The 24784-nt window shown below is 51.8% G+C and overlaps 1 protein-coding gene across 7 annotated transcripts in view; it reads left to right on the top strand.

Annotated features, from left to right (window-relative positions):
- The window catches only part of MYH14 (myosin heavy chain 14), a 124860-nt gene that overhangs the window by 31856 nt on the left and 68220 nt on the right, over positions 1 to 24784 (top strand). For 4 of the 7 annotated variants that reach the window (XM_080643670.1, XM_080643667.1, XM_080643668.1 and 1 more), the window contains exons 1-3: positions 10623 to 10664; positions 15952 to 16362; positions 23730 to 23886. In XM_080643670.1, coding sequence (XP_080499796.1) covers positions 15955 to 16362; positions 23730 to 23886 — 565 coding nt within the window. In that variant the 5' untranslated portion in view covers positions 10623 to 10664; positions 15952 to 15954. Of the gene's footprint in view, positions 1 to 10622; positions 10665 to 12208; positions 12329 to 15951; positions 16363 to 23729; positions 23887 to 24784 lie in introns of those variants that run through there. The other 3 variants (XM_080643669.1, XM_080643666.1, XM_080643665.1) reach the window with 3 other exon arrangements.

Genomic DNA, 24784 nt, shown 5'->3' with positions numbered 1-24784 from the left:
CCTTCTACAGATTAGGAAACCTGAGGCACAGACTCTGTTTCCCACCCCAAAATGCTCCTGCTCTGGTTGGGAAGACAGTCTCGGACTGTCTCCACCTAGTGACCTTGTACTTGAATGGTGGCAGCTGAAGGCATTGGTGGGAACCGAGCCAAGGGAGGGACAGCTTCCCGCGGCCGGCGGAGGGAGTGGCGGGTGGGGGGAGACCTCCGAGAAGAGAAGGACCTACGGTGGATCCTTTTGCAGGACATGGAGTTAGGCTCCTAGAGTTGTGGCATATTTTCAGCTTTTGTCTCTCTGTCACTGGTCCACACCCGATTTTGCTTCCCTGCCCCCCACCCCCGCCCTTGGCCCTTTAATTCTCTGGCTTATTCCTGTTTCCTCCCCGGCGCCCTTGGACAAAGCAGACAAGTTCCGCATCCGTGCACCGTTGGGTAGGGACAAAGGCCTGCAGACTAGACAGGGTTGCTGGGTAGAACTCTGCCTTCTCAATCGGTTCAGAAGATATAAATTGTATCTTTCAAGGGCAGCTATAGACCTGGTTTTGTTTCTTACTCCCCCCACCCCAACATTAGGCTTTTAGGGTCTCTCCACGTTCCCATAGGTAGCTGATCTCTTGCTTCTAGGACACCATGAGGAATCCACTCCCCCTGACTCACCCTCTCCCCAAGTCACAGACCCCACCCCCACCTCCATGTCCCCACCCCCACCCCATGCTGCCCCGGCACCCTCAGACCTGTCCTCGCCTGTCACCTGGGTCAACCTTTCCTGGGGGTTGCTAGTGGGTGATGGGGTTGCTGGGACACAAGGTAAGTGTGTAGTGAATGCCACAAAAATTCCTTCTCATCCTCTAAGGTGGACGTTGGGGTCCTAGCGGAGAAAGGCGGAGAAGGGCAGGGAAGGGCGGGGAAGGGTGGGGAAGGGCATGGCCAGCCCAGAGGTGAGACAGTCCAGGGTGCACCTGAGGTCAGAAAGTGATGGGCGCACCTCCTCAAGGTGTGGCGCCTCCACCGAACAGCCGTGTCATAAATACTTGCTGGATTGCTCTTTTTCTTTTTTCCTAAAAAGGAAGCTAGCATTGCTGTGGGTGGCGTTTGGCGAGACCTATTTAAAATCTTAACTGCATTAGAGTCTTTGGCCCAGCCATCTCCCTGTGTGCACACGAGGAAGCGGGAGGAAGGTCACGGGCTGTCACTAAAGGTGACGAATGGAAAGCTCTGTTACTAGGAGAGGGGTCAGTTAGCTGCAGACCGGGACTGCGGAATACTACGCAGGCGTGAAAAAGGTTAGGGTGCGTGTAAATCTAGGGGCATGGAAAGTTCCCCAGGATACACTGCTTAGTAAGAAAAGTCACAGTTCAATAGCTTAGTACAGTGGTCAGCAAACTCATTAGTCAACAGAGCCAAATATCAACCGTACAATGATTGAAATTTCTTTTGAGAGCCAAATTTTTTAAACTTAAACTTCTTCTAACGCCACTTCTTCAAAATAGACTCGCCCAGGCCGTGGTATTTTGTGGAAGAGCCACACTCAAGGGGCCAAAGAGCCGCATGTGGCTCCTGAGCCGCAGTTTGCCGACCACGGGCTTAGTATATTGAGTATTAGCCGATTTACTAATCACATAAAATCATCAGGAATATTTTTCAGTTATTTATTTCAGCAGCTCCTTGAATAGCATTGTTTTTGTTCAACCTCGGTGCATGATAAGGTCGATGTGATGCCATAAACTTAACTCTTGCTTCTATCCATGAGCCTCTGGTAAAGTTGGTTTTCTCATACGGTGTTTCACTTATCGACTACATTAAGTGAGGACTTAGTGTATATAAATCAGAGGCTGGTAAACTTTTTCTGTGAAGTCTCAAATAGTAAATATTTTTAGCTTTGAACTGAAAATCATGTGGTCTCTATCATAACTCCTCAACATACCCTTGTAGTGTGAAAACAGCCATAGATGATACACAGACAAATGAATGACCTTGGCTGTGTGCCAATAAAGCTTTATTTACAAACACAGGCAGAGGGCCTGATATGACCTACAGGCTGCCATCAGCTGACCCCTGATGTAAATAATAGTACAAGTTTTTGGAAGAATTCACACCAAAATATTACCTGGAATACATCTGGAAGGGGTTGGAGAGAAGGAAGGTGCTGGTCGAGGTGAATGTTTCCACCTTGTGTAATTAAAATGGTGTTAGTTCGAAAGGAAAATAATGTTTTAAAAATAGCTTGGGCCTGTCCTGACCAGTTTGGCTCTGTGGATAGTGCGTCGGCCTGTGGACTGGAGGTTCCTGGGTTCAATCCGGTCAAGGGCATGTACCTTGGTTGCGGGCACATCCCCAGTGGGGGGTGTGCAGGAGGCAGCTGATCGATGTTTCTCTCTCATCGATGTTTCTAACTTTCTGTCCCTCTCCCTTCCTCTCTGTAAAAAATCAATAAAATATATTAAAAAAAATAAAATAAAAATAAAAATAGCTTGGGCCCTATCTGGTTTGGCTCAATGGATAGAGCGTCAGCCTGTGGACTGAAGGGTCCCGGGTTCGATTCTGGTCAAGGGCACATGCGGGCTCGATTCCCAGTGGGGGGCATGCGGAAGGCAGCCAATCAATGATTCTCTCTCATCATTGATGTTTCAATCTCTCCCTCTCCCTTCCTCTCTGTAAAAAAAACTTAAATATATTTAAAAAATATTTTTTTATTGATTTCAGAGAGAGGAAGGGAGAGGGAGAGATTGAAACATCAATGATGAGAGAGAATCATCGATTGGCTGCCTTCTGCACACCCCCTACTGGGGATGTGCCTGCAACCAAGGTACATGCTCTTGACCCGAATGGAACCTGGGACCCTTGAGTCCGCAGGCTAACGCTCTATCCATTGAGCCAAACCGGTTAAGGCTCAATAAAAAAATATATATATTTTAAATAGCTTGGGTGGCCCTTTCAGCCTTCCTGATTACTAGGTAAGGACTGTCATTTTAGAAATGCCAGCAGCAAGTAAAAGTAATGAGGAAGTAAAAGTTCCCCGTCATTCTACGGGGGCGAGAGCAGAATTTCCTCAAGGGTTTATTTCATCCCCGGGACAGGGTTACAGCACTCACTGTGTGCAGGGAACTGTCCTAGGTGCTGGGCGCAGAGCCGGGAATGAAGCCGCGTCCCCACCCTCTCTAAGGCTGATATGATAGTCTGTGGCCCAAGAGAGGCAGACAATAAATAGCAAACACAGTAAATAAGTACAGGACATAATAGGTTGGAAGGTTAGATGTGCTATAGAAAACAGAAACAGGAGAGTCCGTGAAGGGGGTTGGGGGGTCGCTGGGGGCTGGTTGGGATATTCAATGGACTGGTCAGAGAACACTTCATTGCCAAGAGCTGAATGAATGGAGGGAGCGGGCCATGGGGATGTCTGGGAGCTTTCCAGACCGAGGGAACAGCCTGTGCAAAGGCCCTGAGGTGGGAGCATGCCAGGTGTGTTCAAGGAACAGAGAGGAGGGCGGTGAGAATGGAGCAGAGTGAGTGAGCGGGGAGGGTGGGCAGTGAGGTCAGGGGAAGACATAGGGGCCATATCTTGCTGGGTCTCATGATGAGAATTTTGCTTTTACTCTGAATGAGCTGGGAAGCAGGGGAGGGCTCTGAGCGGAGGAGGGACATGAGCGATCTTGGGGGTTAGACCGAGGAAGGGGAGGAGCAGAAGCAGGAAGACCAGAGAGGAGGTGACGGCATGGTCAAGGCAGGAGACAATGGAGGGCTGAGTAGAGCAGAGTGGCAACAAGGGATCAGGTTCTGGATCCTCTTTGAAGGTCAACTTGACCTTCCATCGATTCATTCATGCATTAACTGATTCTTCCATCCCTCTGCCCACTTACTTAGTCACTGTGTGCAGCCTCCATTTATTCAGTTATTCATCCACTCAGATGCCTCTGTTGGTCCTGAGGGTGCAGAAAAAGCTCAGGACCTCAGAAATGGAGAAAAGAGAGGAATTCCCACCAGCGGGCATAGCCCTCGTTATTCTAAAGTCATAAGCACCGCCCTAGCTGGTTTGGCTCAGTGGATAGAGCGTCGGCCTGCGGACTGAAGGGTCCCGGGTTCGATTCCGGTCAAGGGCATGTACCTTGGTTGCGGGCACATCCCCAGTAGGAGGTGTGCAGGAGACAGTTGATCGATGTTTCTCTCTCATCGATGTTTCTAACTCTCTCTCCCTCTCCCTTCCTCTCTGTAAAAAAGCAATAAAATACATTTAAAAAAATAAAATAAAGTCATAAGCACCTTGTTATGCCAAATCTGAGTAATGGGCAGCACAGATGTTGGAGGGGGGGAGCCAGTTCATGTATCAGAATAAAACTTTGGCCCTGGCTGGTTTGGCTCAGTGGATAGAGCGTCAGCCTGCAGACTGATGGGTGCCGGGTTCTATTCTGGCCAAGGGCATATGCCCAGGTTGCAGGCTCGATCCCCAGGAGAGGGCAGCCAGTCAATGATTCTCTCTCATCATTGACATTTCTTTCTTTTTTTATTGTTTAAAGTGTTACATGTAGTAGTACATATATCTCCTTTTTCTCCCCCATTGACCTTCCCCCAGCCTCCCCTACCTCCTGTCGCATGCCCTCATCCCCCCAGTGTCTTGTGTCCACTGGTGTGCTTATATGCATGCATACAAGTCCTTTGGGTGATCTCTCCCCCCCACAACACTTTCCAGCCTTCCCGCTGTAATTTGACAGTCTGTTCGATGCTTTACTGCCTCTGTATCTATCTTTTTATTCATCAGGTTATAATGTTCTTTATTTTCCATAAATGAGTGAGATCATGTGGTATTTTTCTTTCATTGCCTGGCTTATTTCACTTGACATAATACTCTCCAGGTCCATCCATGCTGATGCAAATGGTAAGAATTCCTTCTTTTTTATAGCAGTGTAGTATTCCATTGTGTAGATGTACCATAGTTTTCTAATCCACTCATCTGCTGATGGGCATTTAGGCTGTTTCCAAATCTTAGCTATGGTGAATTGTGCTGCTATGAACATAGGGGTGCATATATCCTTTCTGATTGGTGTTTCTAGTTTCTTTTTTTTTAGAAATTATTTTTTGTAACTTTTAAAAAATATATATTTTATTGATTTTTTTTACAGAGAGGAAAGGAGAGGGATAGAAAGTTAGAAACATAGATCAGCTGCCTCCTGCACACTCCCTACTGGGGATGTGCCCCCAACCAAGGTACATGCCCTTGACCGGAATCGAACCTGGGACCCTTGAGTCTGCAGGCCGACGCTCTATCCACTGAGCCAAGCCAGCCAGGGCAGTGTTTCTAGTTTCGTGGGATATATTCCTGGAAGTGGGATCACTGGATCAAATGGGAGTTCCATTTTTAGTTTTTTGAGGAAACTCCATACTGTTCTCCACAGTGGCTGCACCAGTCTGCATTCCCACCAGCAGTGCACGAGGGTTCCTTTTTCTCTGCATCCTCGCCAGCACTTATCATTGATATTTCTATCTCTCTCTCCCTCCCCCTTCCTCTCTGACACCAATAAAATATACATATATTTTTAAAAGAATAAAACTTTGGAGCGTAGAGGGGAGGCTGAGGGAGAGCCAGAAAGGGGCTGCACTGTGGAAGAGTTTTGGGAGGTATTTTTTAGTGAGAAAAAAATTGGGGGGGAGCAGTTTTCATGCCTGAGGGGATGCTATGGGGACTCAAGTCTTCATAGATAAAGAGAGAGGGACAAAGAGCATGTACGTGCCGAAACCGGTTTGGCTCAGTGGATAGAGCGTCGGCCTGTGGACTGAAGGGTCCCAGGTTCGATTCCGGTCAAGGGCATGTACCTTGGTTGTGGGCACATCCCCAGCAGGGAGTGTGCAGGAGGCGGCTGATCGATGTTTCTAACTCTCTATCCCTCTCCCTTCCTCTCTGTAAAAAATCAATAAAATGTATTAAAACAAACAAACAAAAACAACAAAGAGCATGTAGGCGTCACTGTGGTCCTGACCCTAATCCTGCTCGGGCTTTTCTCTGTGGCAGCGGCTTGAATGGTTCCAGCGTTTTACTTTTGGTCACTGACTGGGCTTTTGTTTGCCTGAATGTGACTCGGAGCTGGAACCGGCTGTAAGACAAGAGCAAGCTGGCGGCCTCGTGCGGGGCACACATGCGTGATGGGCTCTGTTCTGCAATGACAAATATTTCTGGAGTGCCTGCTATGTGCCAGGCCTTGTTCTAGACCAGGGGCCGGCAAACGTTTCCTTTAAAAGGCCAGACTGTAAATAGTTCAGGTTCAAGAACCAGATGGTCTCAGTGGTAAATACTCTATTCCACCTTGTAGCAGGAAACCAGCTATAGATAATATGTAAGCGAATGGGTGTGGTTGTGTTTCAATAAAACTTTATTTGCACAAACAGGCGGTGGACCTTGCCTGGGGTGAGGGTGGGGGTGGATGCATGATGGAGATGCTTTGCCTATCAGGGGAATGAGTTCGGGGTTTTGTCCTAAGACCTTCTCTGGCAGACTTTGGTGGAGGACAGAGGGAGGGCTCTGAGCAGCAGAGTACCTCCTTCTAACCTTGTTTCCCGGGTCTCAGCCACACTGGTGGTTTCATAGAGTGACCCATGACCCAAGCTCTGGTGGCAGACTACCTGGGGTCAAATCCAGACTCTGATGCTTTCTAGCTGCGCAACCTTGGGCAGCTTCCCTCGAGGTACTTATCTGTACATTGGCTATGACTCTATCTAGTACCTACCAGAGTTGTTGGGAGGATTATGGAATTTAATACCTAGAAAGGGCTTAGAACTGTGCCTGGTGCATAGTAAGCACTCCATACATATCAGAAACTGCCCTGGCTGGTTTGGCTCAGTGAATAGAGTATTGGCCTGCAGACTGAAGGGTCCCAGGTTCAATTCTGGTCAAGGGCACATGCTCAATCCCCAATAGGGGGCATGCAGGAGGTAGCTGATGAATGATTCTCTCTCCTCATTTATGTTTCTATCTCTCTCTCCCTCTCCTTTCCTCTCTGAAATCAATAAAAGAAATATAAAATGAGCATGAAAGATGTAGAAAAAAAGGAAAATAAATAAATATCAGAAACTATTAAAGTGCTTTGTACAGGCATCCAGGTCATAGAACACCCTCAGCGAACGGAAGCTTAATGTTATCATTCACTGATGTCATCAGTGACCCCAAAGACTGAGCAGAATTCATGACATCTTCAGTTTAGGTCCCTGGGGGGAATGATGACATCCCTAGTTGCCAGGTAGAGTTAGCCCTAAATAGGGTTGATGACATCACCAGTTACCAGGCAGAATATGGTTAGAATGCAGGTGCCAGAGCTTGCTTTCCTGTTGAAATGTCAGTTGTGTTCCAGTCCATGCTCTCCCCTGGTACCCTCAGGCACATGGAATTTTTATGGCTTTGAGCCTCGGTTTTCTATCAGTCAAATGGGGATAATAAAAGCATCGCTCTCATAAGATTGTCCAGAGAATCCGTAGAGTGAGTTAATACATACAAAGGACACAATGTCCAGCACACAGTCAGCACTCGCTAAACAGCAGCTCCTGTCACCCTCAGTGCACAAGACTTCCATGGAGGACACGCTGCTAGAGTAACAGGAGCCTTCAGCTCGGTCTTGGTTAAGAGCACACACTCTGGGCTCTGACCTAGTGCCGTCTGAGCCCAGATCTGCCACCAGTGGCAGCCAGGAGACCCTGGGCACGTGGCTGGCCTATAAGGTGTGGAAATGACAGTGCCAACCTCATGGGGCTGGCACAAAGGTGCATTGAGATCATGACAGTCATGTTCCCAGTACGTAATCAAGCTGCAGACGCCCTCAGAAAGATCCTCCCCTCCCTGGAGCTCAGTGTCCGCAAGTGCATAGAAGTGGGCAGTGCCCTGGCCATGTCAATGCTTCTTACCCACAAGGACTTGCCAAGCCAATGCGTTGGGGGCTGGATGCTTGCACCAATACCTGTCCCCCCCCCCCCCCCAACGCCAGCCTCTCCTCCTGTCTCTTCGTTCCCCAGCTCTTACCTCTCAACCGTTCCCCTTCGCTGGCTCTTTCCCTTGTTCTGGACTTTTCCCCTCTCATTCCTCTCCTGCATGTGATCAGAGGCTGTTTGTAGGGAAATAAATATCAATGGTGATAATCATTATCTGTTTATTTAGTCTTTTCCCAATCCACCAGCTCTTTGCACGCATGGACTCTTCTCTCTGCATGCACTGACTCATTGAATTCACACAATGCAAAGACTTATCAGTATAGACTCGACAAGTAGACTGAGTGCCTACTGGGTGCCAGGCCCTGAAGAGCCAACACTGAACAAAACAAAGATCCTTTTGCCCTCGTGGGACTTGCATTCTAGTGGAGAGACAGAGGATAAAGAAATAAACTCTGCCAGAGCCACAAGCTAAAACAAAGCAGGGTCATGGGGAGAGAGCGAGGAGGGGCACGGCTCTATATAGAATGGTCAGGGAAGGCCTCCTGCAGGAGGTGACATTGGAGCAGGCCTGACTGAGGCCGTGAGCGGGATGCAGCAGGAAGAGCATTCCTGCTGGAAGGAAAAGTAAATGCGAAGGCCCTAGGGCAGGACCATGCCTGGGAAGTATCTGAGGAATTGAGGAAGGGCCAGAGGCCAGTGTGGCTGGAATCAAATGAAAAGATAAGCCCTGGCCCATGTGACTCAGTGACCCAGGGGTCCTCAAACTACGGTCCAAGGGCCACATGCGGCCCGACGAGGACATTTATCCAGCCCGCTGGGTGCCGCTGCCTGTCCTGCTTAGCAGCCAACTCGTCCCGGGCCCGCAGTGCGCATACGAATTTGTTCATAGTTTTTTTTTTAAACTATAGTCAGGCCCTCCAACGGTCTGAGGGACAGTGAACTGGCCCCCTATTTAAAAAGTTTGAGGACCCCTGGGACCTTGGGCCTGCGCACCAAAGGGTCTCAGGTTAGATTCCTGGTCAGGGGCACGGACTTGGGTTGCAGGTTTGATCCCTCGCCCCGGTCAGGGTGAGTGCGGGAGGCAATCAATTGATGTGTCCCTCTCACATTGATCTCTCTCTCTCTCTCTCTCTCTCTCCCCCTCCTTCCTTCCACTCTCTTTAAAAATCAATAGAAAAAATAACCTTGGGTGAGGATTAACAAAAAAAGAAAAGAAGAGGAGATGAGATCGGACAGGGGTGGGTAGGGGGGGAGGGGAGGAGGGGGGAGGTGTCATGCGGGCCTTGTGGGCCATGGTGTGAACATTGGCTTTCACTCTGAGATGGAGCCATGAAAGGTTCTGAACAGAGGAGGGGAGCTGTCAGAAAAAACGTTTAACAGGATCCCATTGGCAGTAGACAGTCTCTGTGTTTGGGGGGTTGTCAGAGTGGAGGCACAGAGCCATCATCCCCATTCTACAGACGCAGGAATAAATGGAACCTCAAAAGAGGCCAGCAGCTGGCCCAAGCCCACACAGCTGTTGAACAGCAGAGCCAGGCTGGCAGACTGGGTGGGCTTGATTGACATGCAGCTCCAGCTACTGCCCCTCCTGGAGCCTCAGTGACCACCTGTGAAATGGGGACACAGCTCAAAGACCAATGATGCAGGGCTCACCAGCAACAGGTTAGCTGCGCTCGTGGTCACCGCCTCGGGGTTCAGCAGAGCCTTTTCTTTGTGACTTTGAGAAGTCGCCTGACTCTCTTGAGCTTGTTTTCTCATCTGTAAATTGGGAAGCATGAACCAACATTTGGGTGCAGCATGGCGGTTAAGGGCAGAAGTTCTGGCCCTAGCTGGTTTGGCTCAGTGGATAGAGCATGGGCCGGAGGAGGTTCAACTCGGGTATCCTCCCGTGAGGACTAACAATAAATAAATAAATAAATAAATAAATAAATAAATAAATAGCTTTCTGCTGAGACAAAAAAAAAGAGCAGAATTTCTGGAGTCAGGTTTAGTGGGATCCGAGTTCTTGCTTTGCCACTTGCCAGCTCTGTCACTTTCGGCAACTAACACCCACTTTCTAAGCTTCGGTTTACCTCATCTACAAGATGAAGATCTTAATAGCATCAATTCCAAAGGGTAGTTGTAAGGAATAAAATGAGATCATGCAGGTAAAGCACTTAGCACAGTTCCTGGCATATACACCGGGCACTCAGTGAATGATCATTATTAATGATGGTACTGACCACACCTCCCCGGTGGGTGAGAGCTTGGGAGAGTGCCTGGTACGCGGTCGGCGTTCGACAAAAGTGAATTCTCTCTCCGGTCTCTGCTGCCCGCCAGTTCCCCGGGGACCCAGGCATTCCGGCCTCCAGCCGGCCCCCCCCACGCGGGCGTTCACAAAGGCCCCCATTCATCTTCCCTTACAAAGCGACCCATTCACCCGGGTCCCTTGGGCCTACCACCCCCAGCCGCCCCCCGCGCCTCGCCATTGGTCTAACGCGCTGCCCGTCAGGCCTAGGGTCCCGCCCACAACCGCGCCGCCAGACTCCGAACTCAGGCGCGGTTCTTTTCCCACGGCTGGCACACTCCGACAACTTCTGATTGGCCTCGCTCGCCAGCTGCTTCACTTGATTGGGTGGCGCGTCGCCCCCATGGGCGGGGCCGTAGCATGCCGCAGCGGGCTCCGATTGGCCTCTTCTGAGCTCGTGTAGGCGGGGCTTTCCTGACGGGCCCGCCCATCTTTCTCCTCAGGCCGAAGCCTCGGGACGGCCCTGGAAACCGGTGAGTGGCCGGGGTTCACTGCCCGCCGGCGGCGGCGGAGTCGGACCGGGCCCGGGAGGCTGGGCCTCGGGGCTGCGAACGGGCCCTGGAGGCCTGGGCAAGTGGCGGGGCAGGAGCGGTGACGGGGACACTCACCTTGTGCTCTGCGGGACTGCGGCGAGGGGTGGGGGGGTGGCGCGGCGCGGGGCGACTATTCCCCCCCCTCCCCCAACGCGAGTTCCTACTGTGTGCACGGCCGGGTCCGGGTCCTCGCCAGCGGCCCCGGGCCTATTCCGTAGACGGGGAAACTGAGGCTCGCTTTGGGACCTGGAACTCTTTAATACCTGAGTCATCGCCTCCAATGCCCGCCCCCAGAAGACAGTGTCTCTGTTTTCACTTGTAAAAACTGCGGACCCGAAACCAGGGTCGGGACTGGCCGAGGCAGAGCGGTGGGGAAAGACATATGTAAGCACCTACAATGCACTTGGGCACTTTTATTTTTGTAACTAAATAACGTCCCTTAATTATAACTCAAAGTGGGCTATATTGTACCCATTTCACAGAGAGGGGAAAACGGAGGCTGGACAGAGGTGGGGACTGCAAGGGGCCGGAGCTGAGGATAACACTTCGGAGACCGACCGTGTGCTGGGTCCCTTAGCCTTTTCCATCCCCCAGTAGTCCACCGAGGAAGGCTGCAGTCCCTGTGGCTTAGCGGGGGAAGCCGGTTCGAGGGGGTTACCAAATGAGAGGAGAAAACGGACATCTTTGAGGACCCAATGCTACACGTTTCCCCCGAAACCCTTTAGACTGGCAGAAAACGACCTGGGCTTGAACCCAACTCTCCTGCTTCCTGACTGTCTGACCTTGAGCGCGTTACTTCGCCTTTCCGTGCCTCTGTTTCCCCATCGGAGAAGTAGAGATGGTCACCATCCCCATCTCATTGTTTGTTTGTTTGTTTGTTTGTTTGAGATCATTCTATGACTTGAAACTCGGAGAGCTGTTCTAAGAGCAGAAAGCACCAGGCACATAGTAGGTGCGCTTGCCACTATTTAGTCCTCATTTCACCCATGAGGAGACCAGCTCCGCAGGACAGAGAGCAGCGTTTTGTCGTCTTCTTGGGTGCACTTACCCTCTGCAGACAACTTGTGCTGTCCCATTTCCAGGGCTGGGGACACTGAGGCTCAGAGAGATTAAATGAGGGCCTGGGGGCATTGCTTATTTAAGCCCCGGCTGGGCTCTTTCTCCCATATCGTTTTATTTATTTCGTTGGCCGTAATTGACAGAGAGGAACGTTGAGGCCCAAAAAACTTGAGCGGGATTCGAACCCTGGAGTCGCCAACCCTCTCCGCAGCGGGCGCTTGACCTTTACCCGCTGGAAGGAGGGGCCCTTGGCGCCGTCGTCGCCGCCGCGGCCGCCCACCTGGCTACTGGCTCATCCCGCCTCCCCCATCCCCCTGTCCAGGGCCTTGCTCCAGGACCCGCCCCCTTCCCAAGCCGGGCAGGTGCTGGGTGACATCAGAGCCTGGCTCCCTCCTAGTGACGCGACGTGGCCCCGCCCCGCGCTGGACCGCGGAGGTAGCCTCACCTGAGAGCTCTGAAAGGGACTCGGGATTCCCGCGCCCCCTCCCCATCTTCTCGCTTCCCGCTTCCCGCTTCCCGCTTCCCGCACCGGCCGGCGCCCCCAGGTAGTGCCGAGGATCTGCGGGAGGGGGGGGAGGGTTAAGGGGGCGGCGATCGCGCGCTTGGGCTCAGGGAAATGTGGGTTGGGTGCCGGAATCCTGGTTCCGAGGAGGGGGGTTGGGGGCCAGGAATCCCAGTCTGAGTAAGGACGTCGCTGGGAGCCGGGACTCCTAGGTCTGGAGGGTGAAAGGCGCTCGCGCCAGAACTCCGGGTCTGGAGGTAGGACCCCTGGGTCTGAGGTAGGAGGGGCTGGGAGTCCGGAATCCTGGGTTTGCGGGAGGGGCTGTGGGCCTGGACTCCTGGATCTGAGGGAGAGGGGCTTGGGGGCCTGGACTCCTGGGTCTGAGGGAGGAGGGGCTGGGGGCCTGGACTCCTGGGTCTGAGGGAGAGGGGGGCTGGGGGCCTGGACTCCTGGGTCTGAGGGAGGAGGGGGCTGGGGGCCTGGACTCCTGGGTCTGAGGGAGGAGGGGCTGAGATCCCAGATTTCTGGGCCTGGGGGAAGAGGGGCTCCTGAGTACTAGCATTCTGCTGAGGTCAGAGGGCTGGATGCCAAGGGCCCCAACCCTTGCCCCAGGGGCGGATCCCTGGCTCCTTTTCCTTTTCTAGCCCAGCAGTCTCTGCCCCTCCCAGGGCAGGTGCTTTCACCTGCCCTGGTGACAGTAATGAGCCCGGGCAGAGGCGTTCCTGCTGGCAAAAGAGGGTGGGGCTGCCGGAGGGGCTCAGGCTGCGGCCTGCAGCCATGCCTGGCCAGAGCTGTTGTCAGTCCTCAGAAACAGCCCCCAGGCATCCTCACCTCTATCCCCCACCCACCACGTGAGGTGAGGGGGCCTGGACTCCTGGGGCTAAGGGAGGAGGGGGCTGCGGGTTTAGATTTCTTGGTCCTGGGTGATGAGGATGCTGGGAGCCTGGACTCCTGGCTCTAGGGAGGGAAAATACAGGCCTGGGTCATTGCAAAAACTCACAAACCCTTCCTGGTCAAAGGCCGAGGGCTGGAGAGAAAGTGGGTGAGGCGGGGTAGGGTGAACGTGGGGGTAAAGTCCCAGGGATGGGCCGGGCTCCGGGTGGAACAGGGCCATCCTGGAGGCCTGGGGTGAGCCTTGGCAATTTGGGGCCTGGGAGGTGGAGAAACACCATTCGATGGTGATGGGACCCTGTTTGAGTGCAGGGGCCAGGGTTTGAGGCCCCAGAGCATCAGGAGCAAGCATAGCTGTGGGTGGGGACTGCCGGTGCTGGGTGGGCAGGAGAGGTGAGGGTCTGGGAGGCAGTGGGCCAGGGGCAAACGCTCTGCAGGAAAGAGGAGAGCCTGACGGGACCAGATCTGGGGGTGCCTCAAGAGGCGCCGGGTGTTTGAAGGGACTTCTCCAGGGGTATGTTGGAGGTGGGTGCCCTGGAGGGCAGCGGCAGAAGCACCAAGGTGGGAGAGACAAATGTTCCTGTGACTGAGGTGGTAGGGCGATGTGGATGTCTGAGGCAGCGGAAAAGAATAGAGGCTCCATCGAGTGATGGGAGCATGTTTTTCCTGATGGTGCTTCGACTGTTCCGGAATTGCTGTGGTCTGTTCACTCCTGGTCTGTGGCCCCGTTGGGGGCGCAGAGGGATCTTGCTCATTTTGGCTCACCCAGTGCCTCCCTTATTGCTCAGTTGGGTTGTGACCGTCTGAGACTAGAACTGGATCACCAGGAACTCCTTAAGGCTGGGAGTCTCAGGGCCCCCAGACTCCTCGGCCTCAGGGAAGGTTGCCTGAATGGCAGAGTGAATGAATGGGGCCAGTCTCCCCATTATACAGAGAAGGAAGCCAGGCCAGCAGGAGGAAGGCACTGTTAGCTGAGGTGGAGTTTCGAGGCTGTTCTGCAGGCTTGGGGCAGACCAGAGGTAGTCTGGGTACCTGAGAGACAGACATCAGATTGACACCCTTTAGGGCTCCCAGCTAAGAGGTCAAGTTCTTCATCATGACCTAACCTGGCCTGCTTCTCCCCCGTCTTACCTCACCTACCACCCTCTCCCCCTCCATCCCTAGACTCCAGCCTCTCTGGCCTCTCGCAATGCCAGACATACAGGTCCACTCCTGCCTCGGGGCCTTTGCACGGGCTGTTCTCCCAGCCTGGAATGCTTTCCTCCTGACATTCCCATGACTTGCTCCCTTCATTTCCCTGAGATCTATTTTCAAATGCCACATCAGAGAGGCCTTCCCTGGCCACTCCAATTAAAAACTGCAACACCTCTCAACCCTAACATCCACCGTTCCCGGCCTTATTCCCCCCCTGGGCATTTCTCATTATTTAACATACTATATAATTATTTATCTTTTTATCTGTCTCCTGGGATTACAGCAGCACCATTCAATAGAAACATAATGCAAGCCAAATGTATAATTAAAAATTTTCTAGTAGCATCATTAAACTTTTTTTAAAACTAAAAATTAATGTTAGCCCTGACCAGGTGGTTCAGTTGGTTGAAGCATTGTCCCGGACACTGAGAAGCGGCAGGTTCTATTCCCGGTCAGAGCACATACCCAGGTTTTGGGTTCAACCGATCGATGTTTCTCTCTCTCTCTCTTCCTGTCTCCTCTCCTCTCTCTAAAATCAATAAACATATCTTGGGGGAGGATTCCCCCCCTCCCATTGATTTTTAGAGAAAGTGGAAGGGAGCGGGGAGGGGGAGAGAGAGAAGCATCGATGTGACTGAGACACACCGATTGGTTGCCTCCCAATCCCACCTCGACTGGGGACAGGGATCGGACCTGCAACCCAAGTACGTGCCCTTGACTGGGAATCGAACCCAGGACCCTCTGGTAACCACTGAGTCACATGGGCCAGGGCTTGGGTGAGGAATTTTTTTTAAAATAAAAATTAATGTTAAAGATCTATTTTTTAAAACTCAATATGCCCAAAATATTATTGCAATATGTCATCAGCTAGGAATCCAGTGTATATGTTATACTTAGAACCCTATCTCCGTTTGGATTCTCCATTTCAAATGCCCCGTAGCCACATGGGGCTATTTATATTTAAATTTAATTAAAGTTGAATACAATTAAAAATTTATTTCCTCAGTCCCACTTGCCACATTTCATGTGCCCATTGGCCACATGGTGCGGTGGCTTCGTATTGGACAGCACAGGGCTAGAATGTAAATGCCTTATAAAGTCAGGGGTCTTTTTCTGGCATGTTCATTGCTACATACCTGGAGCCTTGAGCAGTGCCTGGCTCACAGGCTGCCTTATTCCATAATTATTGAATGCATGAATGAATGAAGAGGTGAATAAATGAACTAAGAGGTCTGTGGACCCATTTTACAGAAGTATAAAAAGAGGTCCATGTCCTGACCCGTTTGGCTCAGTGGATAGAGCATCAGCCTGTGGACTGAAAGGTCCCAGGTTCGATTCCGGTCAATGGCATGTACCTTGGTTGCGGGCACATCCCCAGTAGGGGGTGTGCAGGAGGCTGCTGATTGATGTTTCTCTGTCATGGATGGTTCTAACTATCTCTCTCCCTTCCTCTCTCTGTAAAATCAATAAAATATATATAAAAAAAAAAGAGGTCCAGTGAAGAAAGACAGTGGGGACTGCCTGGGGGGGATTGGGAGTTCGTGCCCCACTTGACCTCCATCCTCTTCTCTTCCCTTGCAGAACATGGCAGCAGTGACCATGACGGTGCCTGGGCGGAAGGCGCCCCCCAGGACAGGCCCGGTGCCTGAGGCGGCCCAGCCCTTCCTGTTCACAGCCCGTGGCCCAAGCGTGGGTGTCGGGCCTGGGAGTTCGGGCACCACCCCGCAGGTGGAGTGGACCGCGCGGCGCCTGGTGTGGGTGCCTTCGGAGCTGCACGGGTTCGAGGCGGCGGCGTTGCGAGATGAGGGCGAGGAAGAGGCGGAGGTGGAGCTGGCGGAGAGCGGACGGCGGCTGCGGCTGCCGCGGGACCAGGTCCAGCGCATGAACCCGCCCAAGTTCAGCAAAGCCGAGGACATGGCCGAGCTGACCTGCCTCAACGAGGCCTCGGTGCTGCACAACCTCCGCGAGCGCTACTACTCCGGCCTCATCTACGTGAGTGCCCCCTGCCGCCTGCCCACTGCCCCCTGCCCGGCGGGGCATTGCTCGGGGCGGGAGGTGGCGGCAGCACCTGCCTTGAATGAACGTGGGGTTGTTCATCATCTTTATGCCACGCCCTGTGGCCATGCCCACACGTAGTTGCCAAATAATAAATTATTGGGGTTACCAGGACTGCCTCAGACCCCAGTGGGGTGCCCCATTATATTGGATGGTAGACGTACCTTATTATGTTCCTGAAGTAGAAAGAATTCTGAATTCTCCCCGGGAATGCACCCAGCCTGCTCCGAGAAAGGGAAGAGGGTCTGTAAGGACAGCTAGAACCACTGAGTGTGGAAAAGCCGAGCCGGCTCTGTGCTAAGCATGTATGAATTCATCTCCTCTTCCTTATACGGGTAGAGTCTATTAGGGTCCCCATTTTATCTGAAAGGAAACCGAGGCCCAGAGAAATTTAATACAACACAAGCTAACATACATTTATTTATTTATTATTTATTTATTATTTATTTATTTATAGAGGAAGAGAGAGGGAGAGATAGAAATATCAATGATGAGAGAGAATCATCGATTGGCTGCCTCCTGCCAGGCCCATGCCAGGGAATGAAACCAGGATCTGCAGGTTCGTGGGTCGACACTCAACCACTAAGCAACACCGGCTGGGCCTACACTAACATTTATTAAGCATATACTGGGCCCTCGAAAATATATTATCTCATGGGGGGGAGGGTGAAAAAAAATTATGGTAGCAGATTGTAATGAAATAATGCATTACTTCGAGGAGATAAAAACTAATGAGCACACAGCTTACATAAATGTCTACATATTGTCTCAGTGCGTCTTCACAATTATAAAGCGTTTTACAGATAAAGAAACGGAGGCACGGAAAGGTCAAGGCCCTTGACCAAGGTCACCCACTTGGACATGGTGGACCTGAGTGGCCCAGCTCCAGGCTCTACCATTTTGCCAAGGTGCCTCTGAGATTAAGACGGGATTGATGAGCCCTGGCTGGTGTTGCTCAGTGGTTAGAGCCGTGCCTGGCACACCAAAAGGCCCAGGGTTTGATTCCCAGTCAAGGGTGCGTACCTGGGTTGTAGGTTCGATCCCCTGTGGGGGTGTGTGCAAGAAGCAACCAATTGATGTGTGTCTCTCACATCAATGTTTCTCTCTCTCCCCCTCTCTCCCTTCAACTCTGTCTAAAAATCAATGGAGCCCAGCTGGTGTGGCTCAGTGGTTGAGTGTCAACCTATGAACCAAGAGGTCAAGGGTTCGATTCCCAGTCAGGGCACATGCCCGGGGTTGTGGGCTCAATCCCCAATAGGGGGCATGTGGGAGGTAGTCGATCAATGATTCTCATCATTGATGTTTCTAGCTCTCTCTCTTCCTCTCCCTTCCTCTCTGAAATCAATAAAAATATGTGTGTTTTTTAAAAAATGAATGGAGCCCTAACGGGTTTGGCTCAGTGGCTAGAGTGTTGGCCTGCAGACTAAAGGGTCCCAGGTTTGATTCCGGTCAAGGGCATGTACCTTGGTTGAGGGCACATCCCCAGTAGGGGGTGTGCAGGAGGCAGCTGATTGACATTTCTCTCTCTCATCGATGTTTCTAACTCTCTATCCTTCTCCCTACCTCTCTGTAAAAAAATCAATAAAATATATTTTTTTTTAAATCAATGGAAAAAATATCCTCAGGTGAGGATTAGCAAACAAACAAACAGAAAGACAGGAATGGCCCTAGTGAGGTTGACCGTGGCAGGGCAGTCTCTGTTAAGCGTTTCATGTCTCTTACGTTATGTAATCTTTACAGCAAACAGCCGAACTAGGGCAGCGGTTCCTAACCCTGCCTTCACATTCGGATCACCTGGGGATTTTTTTTTTTTTTTTTAAATATCAACACCCAACTCCCACTCCAACCCATTAAACCCAGGCTCTCGGGGCGGGGCGGGGGGTGGTGGTGCCGGGGTATTTGGCATTTTTAATAAGCTTCCAGGGCAGTTTTAAAGGGCAAGGCAGAGCGTTAAGAGCAAACAGGATTAGAGAGACTGACAAGGAATGTCGAGAATAATAGTGAAGAATAATAATGGTGGGTGGCTAGCAAATATTGACTGAGCACTTAACGCTGTACCAAGGACTGTTCTGAGTGCTGTGTGGGGGTTATCAGCTCACCTCTCTCGCCTGATGTTCAGGAATGTTAAGTGACTTGGGTCCTGGGTCACACAGACATGATGGAGTCCTGCCAGGATTTGAACCCAGGCAGCTGGCCCCAGAGTTATGCTCCAAACACCAGCTTGGAGGGCTGGGGTCTCACTGCTGTGCTCATTTAAAGTGGCCACACCGAAGAAATCATAAAAATGCCTAGCTAAAACCCTAAAAGGCAAAGTGCTGGTTTTATATTTTAAAAAGCTACAAAAACTCAATGAGAGTGATAAATTTTTTTCAATAAATGATGCGATATATAAAAATATGAAAATGAATAAACTAGCCCTAATATCCACCCTATTAAGGGTCACAAAACACAAGATTAGATTTTTAAAAATAATATATATTTTTATCGATTTCAGAGAGGAAGGGAGAGGGAGAGAGAGACAGAAACATCAATGATGAGAGAGAATCATTGATCGGCTGCCTCCTGCATGCCCCACACTGGGGATCGAGCCCACAACCTGGGCATGTGCACTGACCGGGAATCGAACCGTGATCTCTTGGTTCATTGGTCAATGCTCAACCACTGAGCCATGCCGGCCGGGCAAGATTAGATATTTTTATGAATTTTGACTCCTGATTGGAAGGGAGGAGACTGAGGCTGGGCGGGGCCAGTGGCTGGCTCAGGGCCCCTCAGCGGGAGGTGGCAGATGTGGATTTGAATCGGGGGGCTGTCTGACCCTGGATGGGGTTGGCACCTTCCCCAGGCTGCACGGGCCTCTTCCGATTCCTCACTCGCCTCTGTAGGCCCTGGGAAGGGGGCCTCTGCCCGAGCCACACCGCCCTGCTCACCAAAGGCAGGGAGATCGGAGAGACATCCAAAACACCCAGCCACCCTTTGCCTCTTTTTGTTGTTAATCCTCACCCGAGGATATTTTTCCATTGATTTTAGATAGAGTGGAGGGAGGGAGGGAGAGAGAGAGAGAAACATGGATGTGAGAGACACATTGCGATTGGTTGCCTCCTGCACATGCCAGACCAGGGCTGGGGATCTGACCTGGAACCCAGGTCCATGCCCTTGACCGGGAATTGAACCCGAGACCCTTTGGTGCTCAGGCCGCCGTTCTAACCACTTAGAAGCACCGGCCTGGACCACCCTTTGCCTCTTAATAAATACTCCGAACTCTCTCAGTAGCCTTGTAAGGTATCTGCTGTCACCCCCATTCTTCCGGTGGAGAAATTGAGCCTTAGAGAGGGGCCAGGATGTGGACGAAGCCCCAGAGCTAGTAACGCGGGCTAAATTGGGACTTGAACCCAGGTCATCTGACTCCAAACACCACGTCCTGCAGTAGGAAGATCATTGGGAAAGTTCAGGGGGAAACAAATGGTGAGGCCTGAGCTAAGATTGTGGCCCAGGAACCAGAGAACTGGGACCTGACAAGTGGAAGTGAAATGAAAGATTCCAGAATCCCAGCTGGGAAGGGAATGGGGCCTTAATTCTCCCACAGCTTGGCGAGGAGCAGCCACTGGCCCAGCAGAAGTTAACAGCTACCGTTTCATGCACATTTGGTGTTCCGGGGCCCATGCTCGGCTCTGTACGTGCAACGTGAATTTGTGGGTGGCTCCCAGCATCCCTAGATGGGAGCACTGTTCCCGGCCCCATTTGAGGAGAAAACGAGACGCAGCAAGGGCAAGGTGCCTGCTGAGGCCACCAGCTGGATGTTAGCAGTGCGGTGCGCCCAGCCGGCGTGGCTCAGTGGTTGAGCGTCTACCTATGAACCAGGAGGTCACGATTTGATTCCCGGTCAGGACACATGCCTGGGTTGCAGGCTCGATCCCCAGTGGGGGGCGTGCAGGAGGCAGCTGATCAATGATTTTCTTTCATCATTCATGTTCCTATCTCTCCCTCTCCCTTCCTCCTTGAAATCAATTTAAAACAAATTAAAATAAAATAAAATAACACAGAAATGTGACACAAGCTGTGCCCTGCTTGGTAAGCCCAGGCTGACTGGCCACTGGGGATGGGGAGGTAGTGTTTCCCAGTGGAAAGTAGGGCTTCTGGGGCCCCAGAAATCTGGTTTCTGCCTCTAAGAGCCACTCAGGGTCACCGTCCTTGACTGGGACGCTTGGGGTAGGGAGGGCACCAGTTTGTTGAGCATTCGTAGTGTTTCCTGCTCTGTGGGACACCGGGAGGTGCATTGTGGGCCTTCATTTTTATTTATGTATTTATTTATTGAATATGTTTTTATTGATTTCAGAGAGGAAGGGAGAGGGAGAGAGAGAGATAGAAACATCAATGATGAGAGAGAATCGTTGATCGGCTGCCTCCTGCACGCCCCCTACTGGGAATCCAGCCCGTAACCTGGGCCCTTGTCCTTGACCAGAATGGAACCCGGGACCCTTCCGTCGCAGGCCGATGCTTTATCCACGGAGCCAAACCAGCTAGGGCTGGGCCTTTACTTTTAGAGTCCTTCTAGGCGGTGGTGTGAAAAGCCCCATTTTCCAGGAGTGGAGACTGAGGCTCAGCGAGGGCATACCCCTTGTGTGAAGTCACACAGCTAGACACCCGGGCCGAGCCAGCTCTTCGCTCCCAGGTGATGGGTAAGAGCGTCCCAGGGTAATAGTGCGAGTGCCTTTATGGGCCCCACCTTGGGCCGGCTGGTTTTTATTCATTATCTCCCTTAATCCCTGCAGACTCTGTAATGAAGTGGGGAGTGTCATCCCCGGTTTCTCAAGGAGGAAACCGAGACTGGGGAGAGTCTCGGGGCTGAGAAGAGGTGGAGGCAGGAGTTGGACCCCGAGGGTGTACCTTCAGGGCCCCCAGTGCTGAGACAGCCGCTCCAGACCCTTCCAGACAGCTTTCCCCTCATGCTGTCTGGGTGCACCAGCCTCAGCCCTTTGCCCCTGGCCTTGGCAGCCAGCTCTGGTTCCTGTTGAGGTGTCACCCAGGCGACAAGGTGTGGCTGGCAGGATGGGGCTGGGGTGGGAGGGTGGCGTGGGGAGTGGGTTCGTCTGCCAGCCAGGAGTGGGGGCCAGGGCGCCAGCAGCCATGAGATACCCTGCCAGGGAATGTGGTCCGGCTGCCCCGCCCTCGGAGAGCCCGGAGCTCCCGCAGCACCCAGCAAACCGGTTGCTCTGCTCCCGGCTGGCCACCCACCCTCCGCCGTGAAAAGCCTGGCACCTGGGAGCCGGGCAGCTTGTGGTGGCCACACCCTGCGCTGCTGGGGAAGCACAAGCTGTCAGGGAGTTTAAGGCAGCCCCGCTGCTAACCAGCTAAGTAACCGGCTAGCCGGCTAACTAGCTGACTCGCTGGCTAAGTGGCTAACTGGTTCAGTAGTGAACTAGCTAAGCCACTAAGCAGCTAATTTTCTGGTTAGCTCAGCTAGTTAGCTCTCTGGGTTGGTGTAGCCAGGTAACCAGCTAGCTCTCTAGTTGTCTAACTACCTCTATCAGTCCTGAGTGCCTGTTGTCTACCTGGTGCCCGGAGTGAGCTGGAGCAGTTCTTAGACCGCCCCAGGGTCCCGAATCCAGGCCCAATGGGTGTGCGCACAAATTCAGGAAGTCTGTGAACGTGAATGCAAAAAAAAAAAAAAAAAAAAAAATTGTATCTTAATTTCCATGCACCTGGAACCTATAGCATTTCCTCCAATAAGAGTGGACCCCAAGTTTGAGTGTAATAGACAATCTACACTATACTTGTTTTATGCAGCAACATATTATTATTATTATTATTATTATTTTTTAAATCTTTTATTGATTTTTTACAGAGAGGAAGGAAGAGTGATAGATAGTCAGAAACATCGATGAGAGAGAAACATCGACCAGCCGCCCCCTGCACACCCCCCACTGGGGATGTGCCCGCAACCAAGTCACACGCCCCTGACCAGAATCGAACCCGGGACCCCCGAGTCCGCAGGCAGACGCTCTATCCACTGAGCCAAACCGGCCAGGGCACTTATTATTTTTTAAAAAAATGTTTTTAGTGATTTCAGAGAGGAAGGGAGAGGGAGGGAGAGAGAAACATCAGTGATGAGAGAAAATCGTTGATCGGCCGCCTCCTGCACGCCCCACATTGGGGATCGAGTCTGCAACCCTGACTTGTGCCCTGACCGGGAATTGAACCGTGACCTCCTGGTTCCTAGGTCGATGCTTAACCACTGAGCCACGCTGGCCGGGCTATGCAGCAACATATTGAGAAGTCACGTTTTTATGTTCACATTATAAATTTGCATTTAGTCATAGGTAACACTTATTTGGTTATATAATCGAATTTGTGTAAGCAAGACCCGTGAGTCGGTATTAATAGAAACCACAAAATATGTTTCAGCCGCTGCCAAGATTGTGAGCACCCCCTCCCCCTCCCCCTGCCCCCTCCCCCTCCCCCTGCCCCCTCCCCCTATCCCCCTCCCCTTCCCCCCTCCCCCTCCCCCTCCCCTTCCCCCCTCCCCCTCCCCCTCCCCCTCCCCTTCCCCCTTCCCCTTCCCTCTCCCCCCTCCCCCCTCCCAGTGCAATGCTAACACTCCTGCCTTGTTTCCTGTCCCTTGAAAATGTTTCCGAGATCACTCCATCCCCATCACGGAGAGCGTCATAGGACCATGTACGGACACGTGTTCAGGTCATGCCCAGCCTTTGCCGTGTGAAGAATGCTGCCGTAGATGAGTGTGCACAGGGCCCTTCCAGCTGTGTGAGTCCAGGCAGCGACAGGCTGTGACCCACGTCTGGCTGGCTGCAAAGTCCACATTCTCTCTCACGGTGAATCCTTGCCACACAGCACCTTCGTGCAATTTGGGAAGATTCTTTTCCACCAGCAGCCTGACAGTGTTTGTAACAGATGTTCAAAATCGACATTGCCCGGCGGGTGTGGCTCAGTCGTTGAGCATCAGCTCATACACCAAGAGGTCATGGGTTCGATTCCCCGCCAGGGCACATACCAGGGTTGTGGGCTCCGTCCCCAGTAAGGGGGTGTGCAGGAGGCAGCGATGGATGGTTCTCTCTCATTGATGTTTCTATCTCTCTCTCCCTCTCCTTCCTTTTCTCTCTCAAAATAATAAACAAATCAATAAAAAACATATTTTTTAAAACTTTGACGTTGTCACTGTGAATGGCAGCCCCTCTGACAAAGTCCTTGTGCCGTGTGCAGCCCGCCCGGCTGTCCGAGGCAGCCCCGTGCTGGCCTCCGGGCCGGGCCGCAGGCAGGAGCTGAGCCCTCTTCCTTCTCGTCCGCTGCAGACGTACTCTGGCCTTTTCTGTGTGGTCATCAACCCGTACAAGCAGCTCCCCATCTACACGGAGGCCATTGTGGAGATGTACCGGGGCAAGAAGCGCCACGAAGTGCCGCCCCACGTGTACGCGGTGACCGAGGGGGCCTACCGAAGCATGCTCCAGGGTGAGTGTGGGCCGGGGCTCGGGGTTTCAGACTCTGCGGTTTCTCTGTGGAGCAGAAGGGGACACGATGGCCCCTGGTCCCTCGGCCTCTGTGGCCACCCCTTCTCTCACCAAGCAATTTAGGAGTCACGTGGGCCAGGGTTCTGCCAAAATGTCTCTGGAGACCGTGATGCTCAGAGCGCTCATTCACTCACCGTTTCCGTCGCTGGTGTGATCTGCCTGGACTTGGGTGGATAGCAGCCCCTTACGTGATGGGCAGATGGGGTCGCTGTACCGCTGGGCAGCTTGTGCACCGCACAGGGGTGTCTGTTAAAGGGGCCGCCATTCGTGCCATGACCATGTAAATCAGTGCTGGCGAAATTACACGGCCCACACACAATGTGCTCATTACTTGTTTAGTATACATCACCTATTTTACTTTATTTTATTTTATTTTTTGTTAATCCTCACCCGAGGATACTTTTTCCATTGATTTTTAGAGAGTGGAGGGAGGGAGAGGGAGAGAGAGAGAGAGAGAAACATTGATGTGAGAAAGGCACATTGATAGGTGCTTCCCATTCGCCCTGACCAGGACCAGGATCAAACCTGTAACCCAGACACATGGCCTTGACCAGGAATCGAACCTACAACACTTTGGTGTGTAGGCTGATGCTCTAACCACTGAGCAACCAGCCAGCGCTATCATCTACCAGTATTTTAATAAATATTTTGTATGTATTAAAATACATATTAAATATTTTAAAATTTATAATGTTTCAATCATATGACATATGAGTATACAGCAGTATATATATTGTATTATACTTTCATCATTTAATAAATGCTATGTCTCTAGGGTATATTATAATGATATATATATATATATTTTAATATATTTTATTGATTTTTTTACAGAGAGG

The sequence above is a fragment of the Plecotus auritus genome (genome assembly GCF_963455305.1).
Source record: "Plecotus auritus genome assembly, chromosome: 10".
NCBI lineage: Eukaryota > Metazoa > Chordata > Mammalia > Chiroptera > Vespertilionidae > Plecotus > Plecotus auritus.
This window is presented reverse-complemented; position numbering and strand designations above follow the sequence as displayed.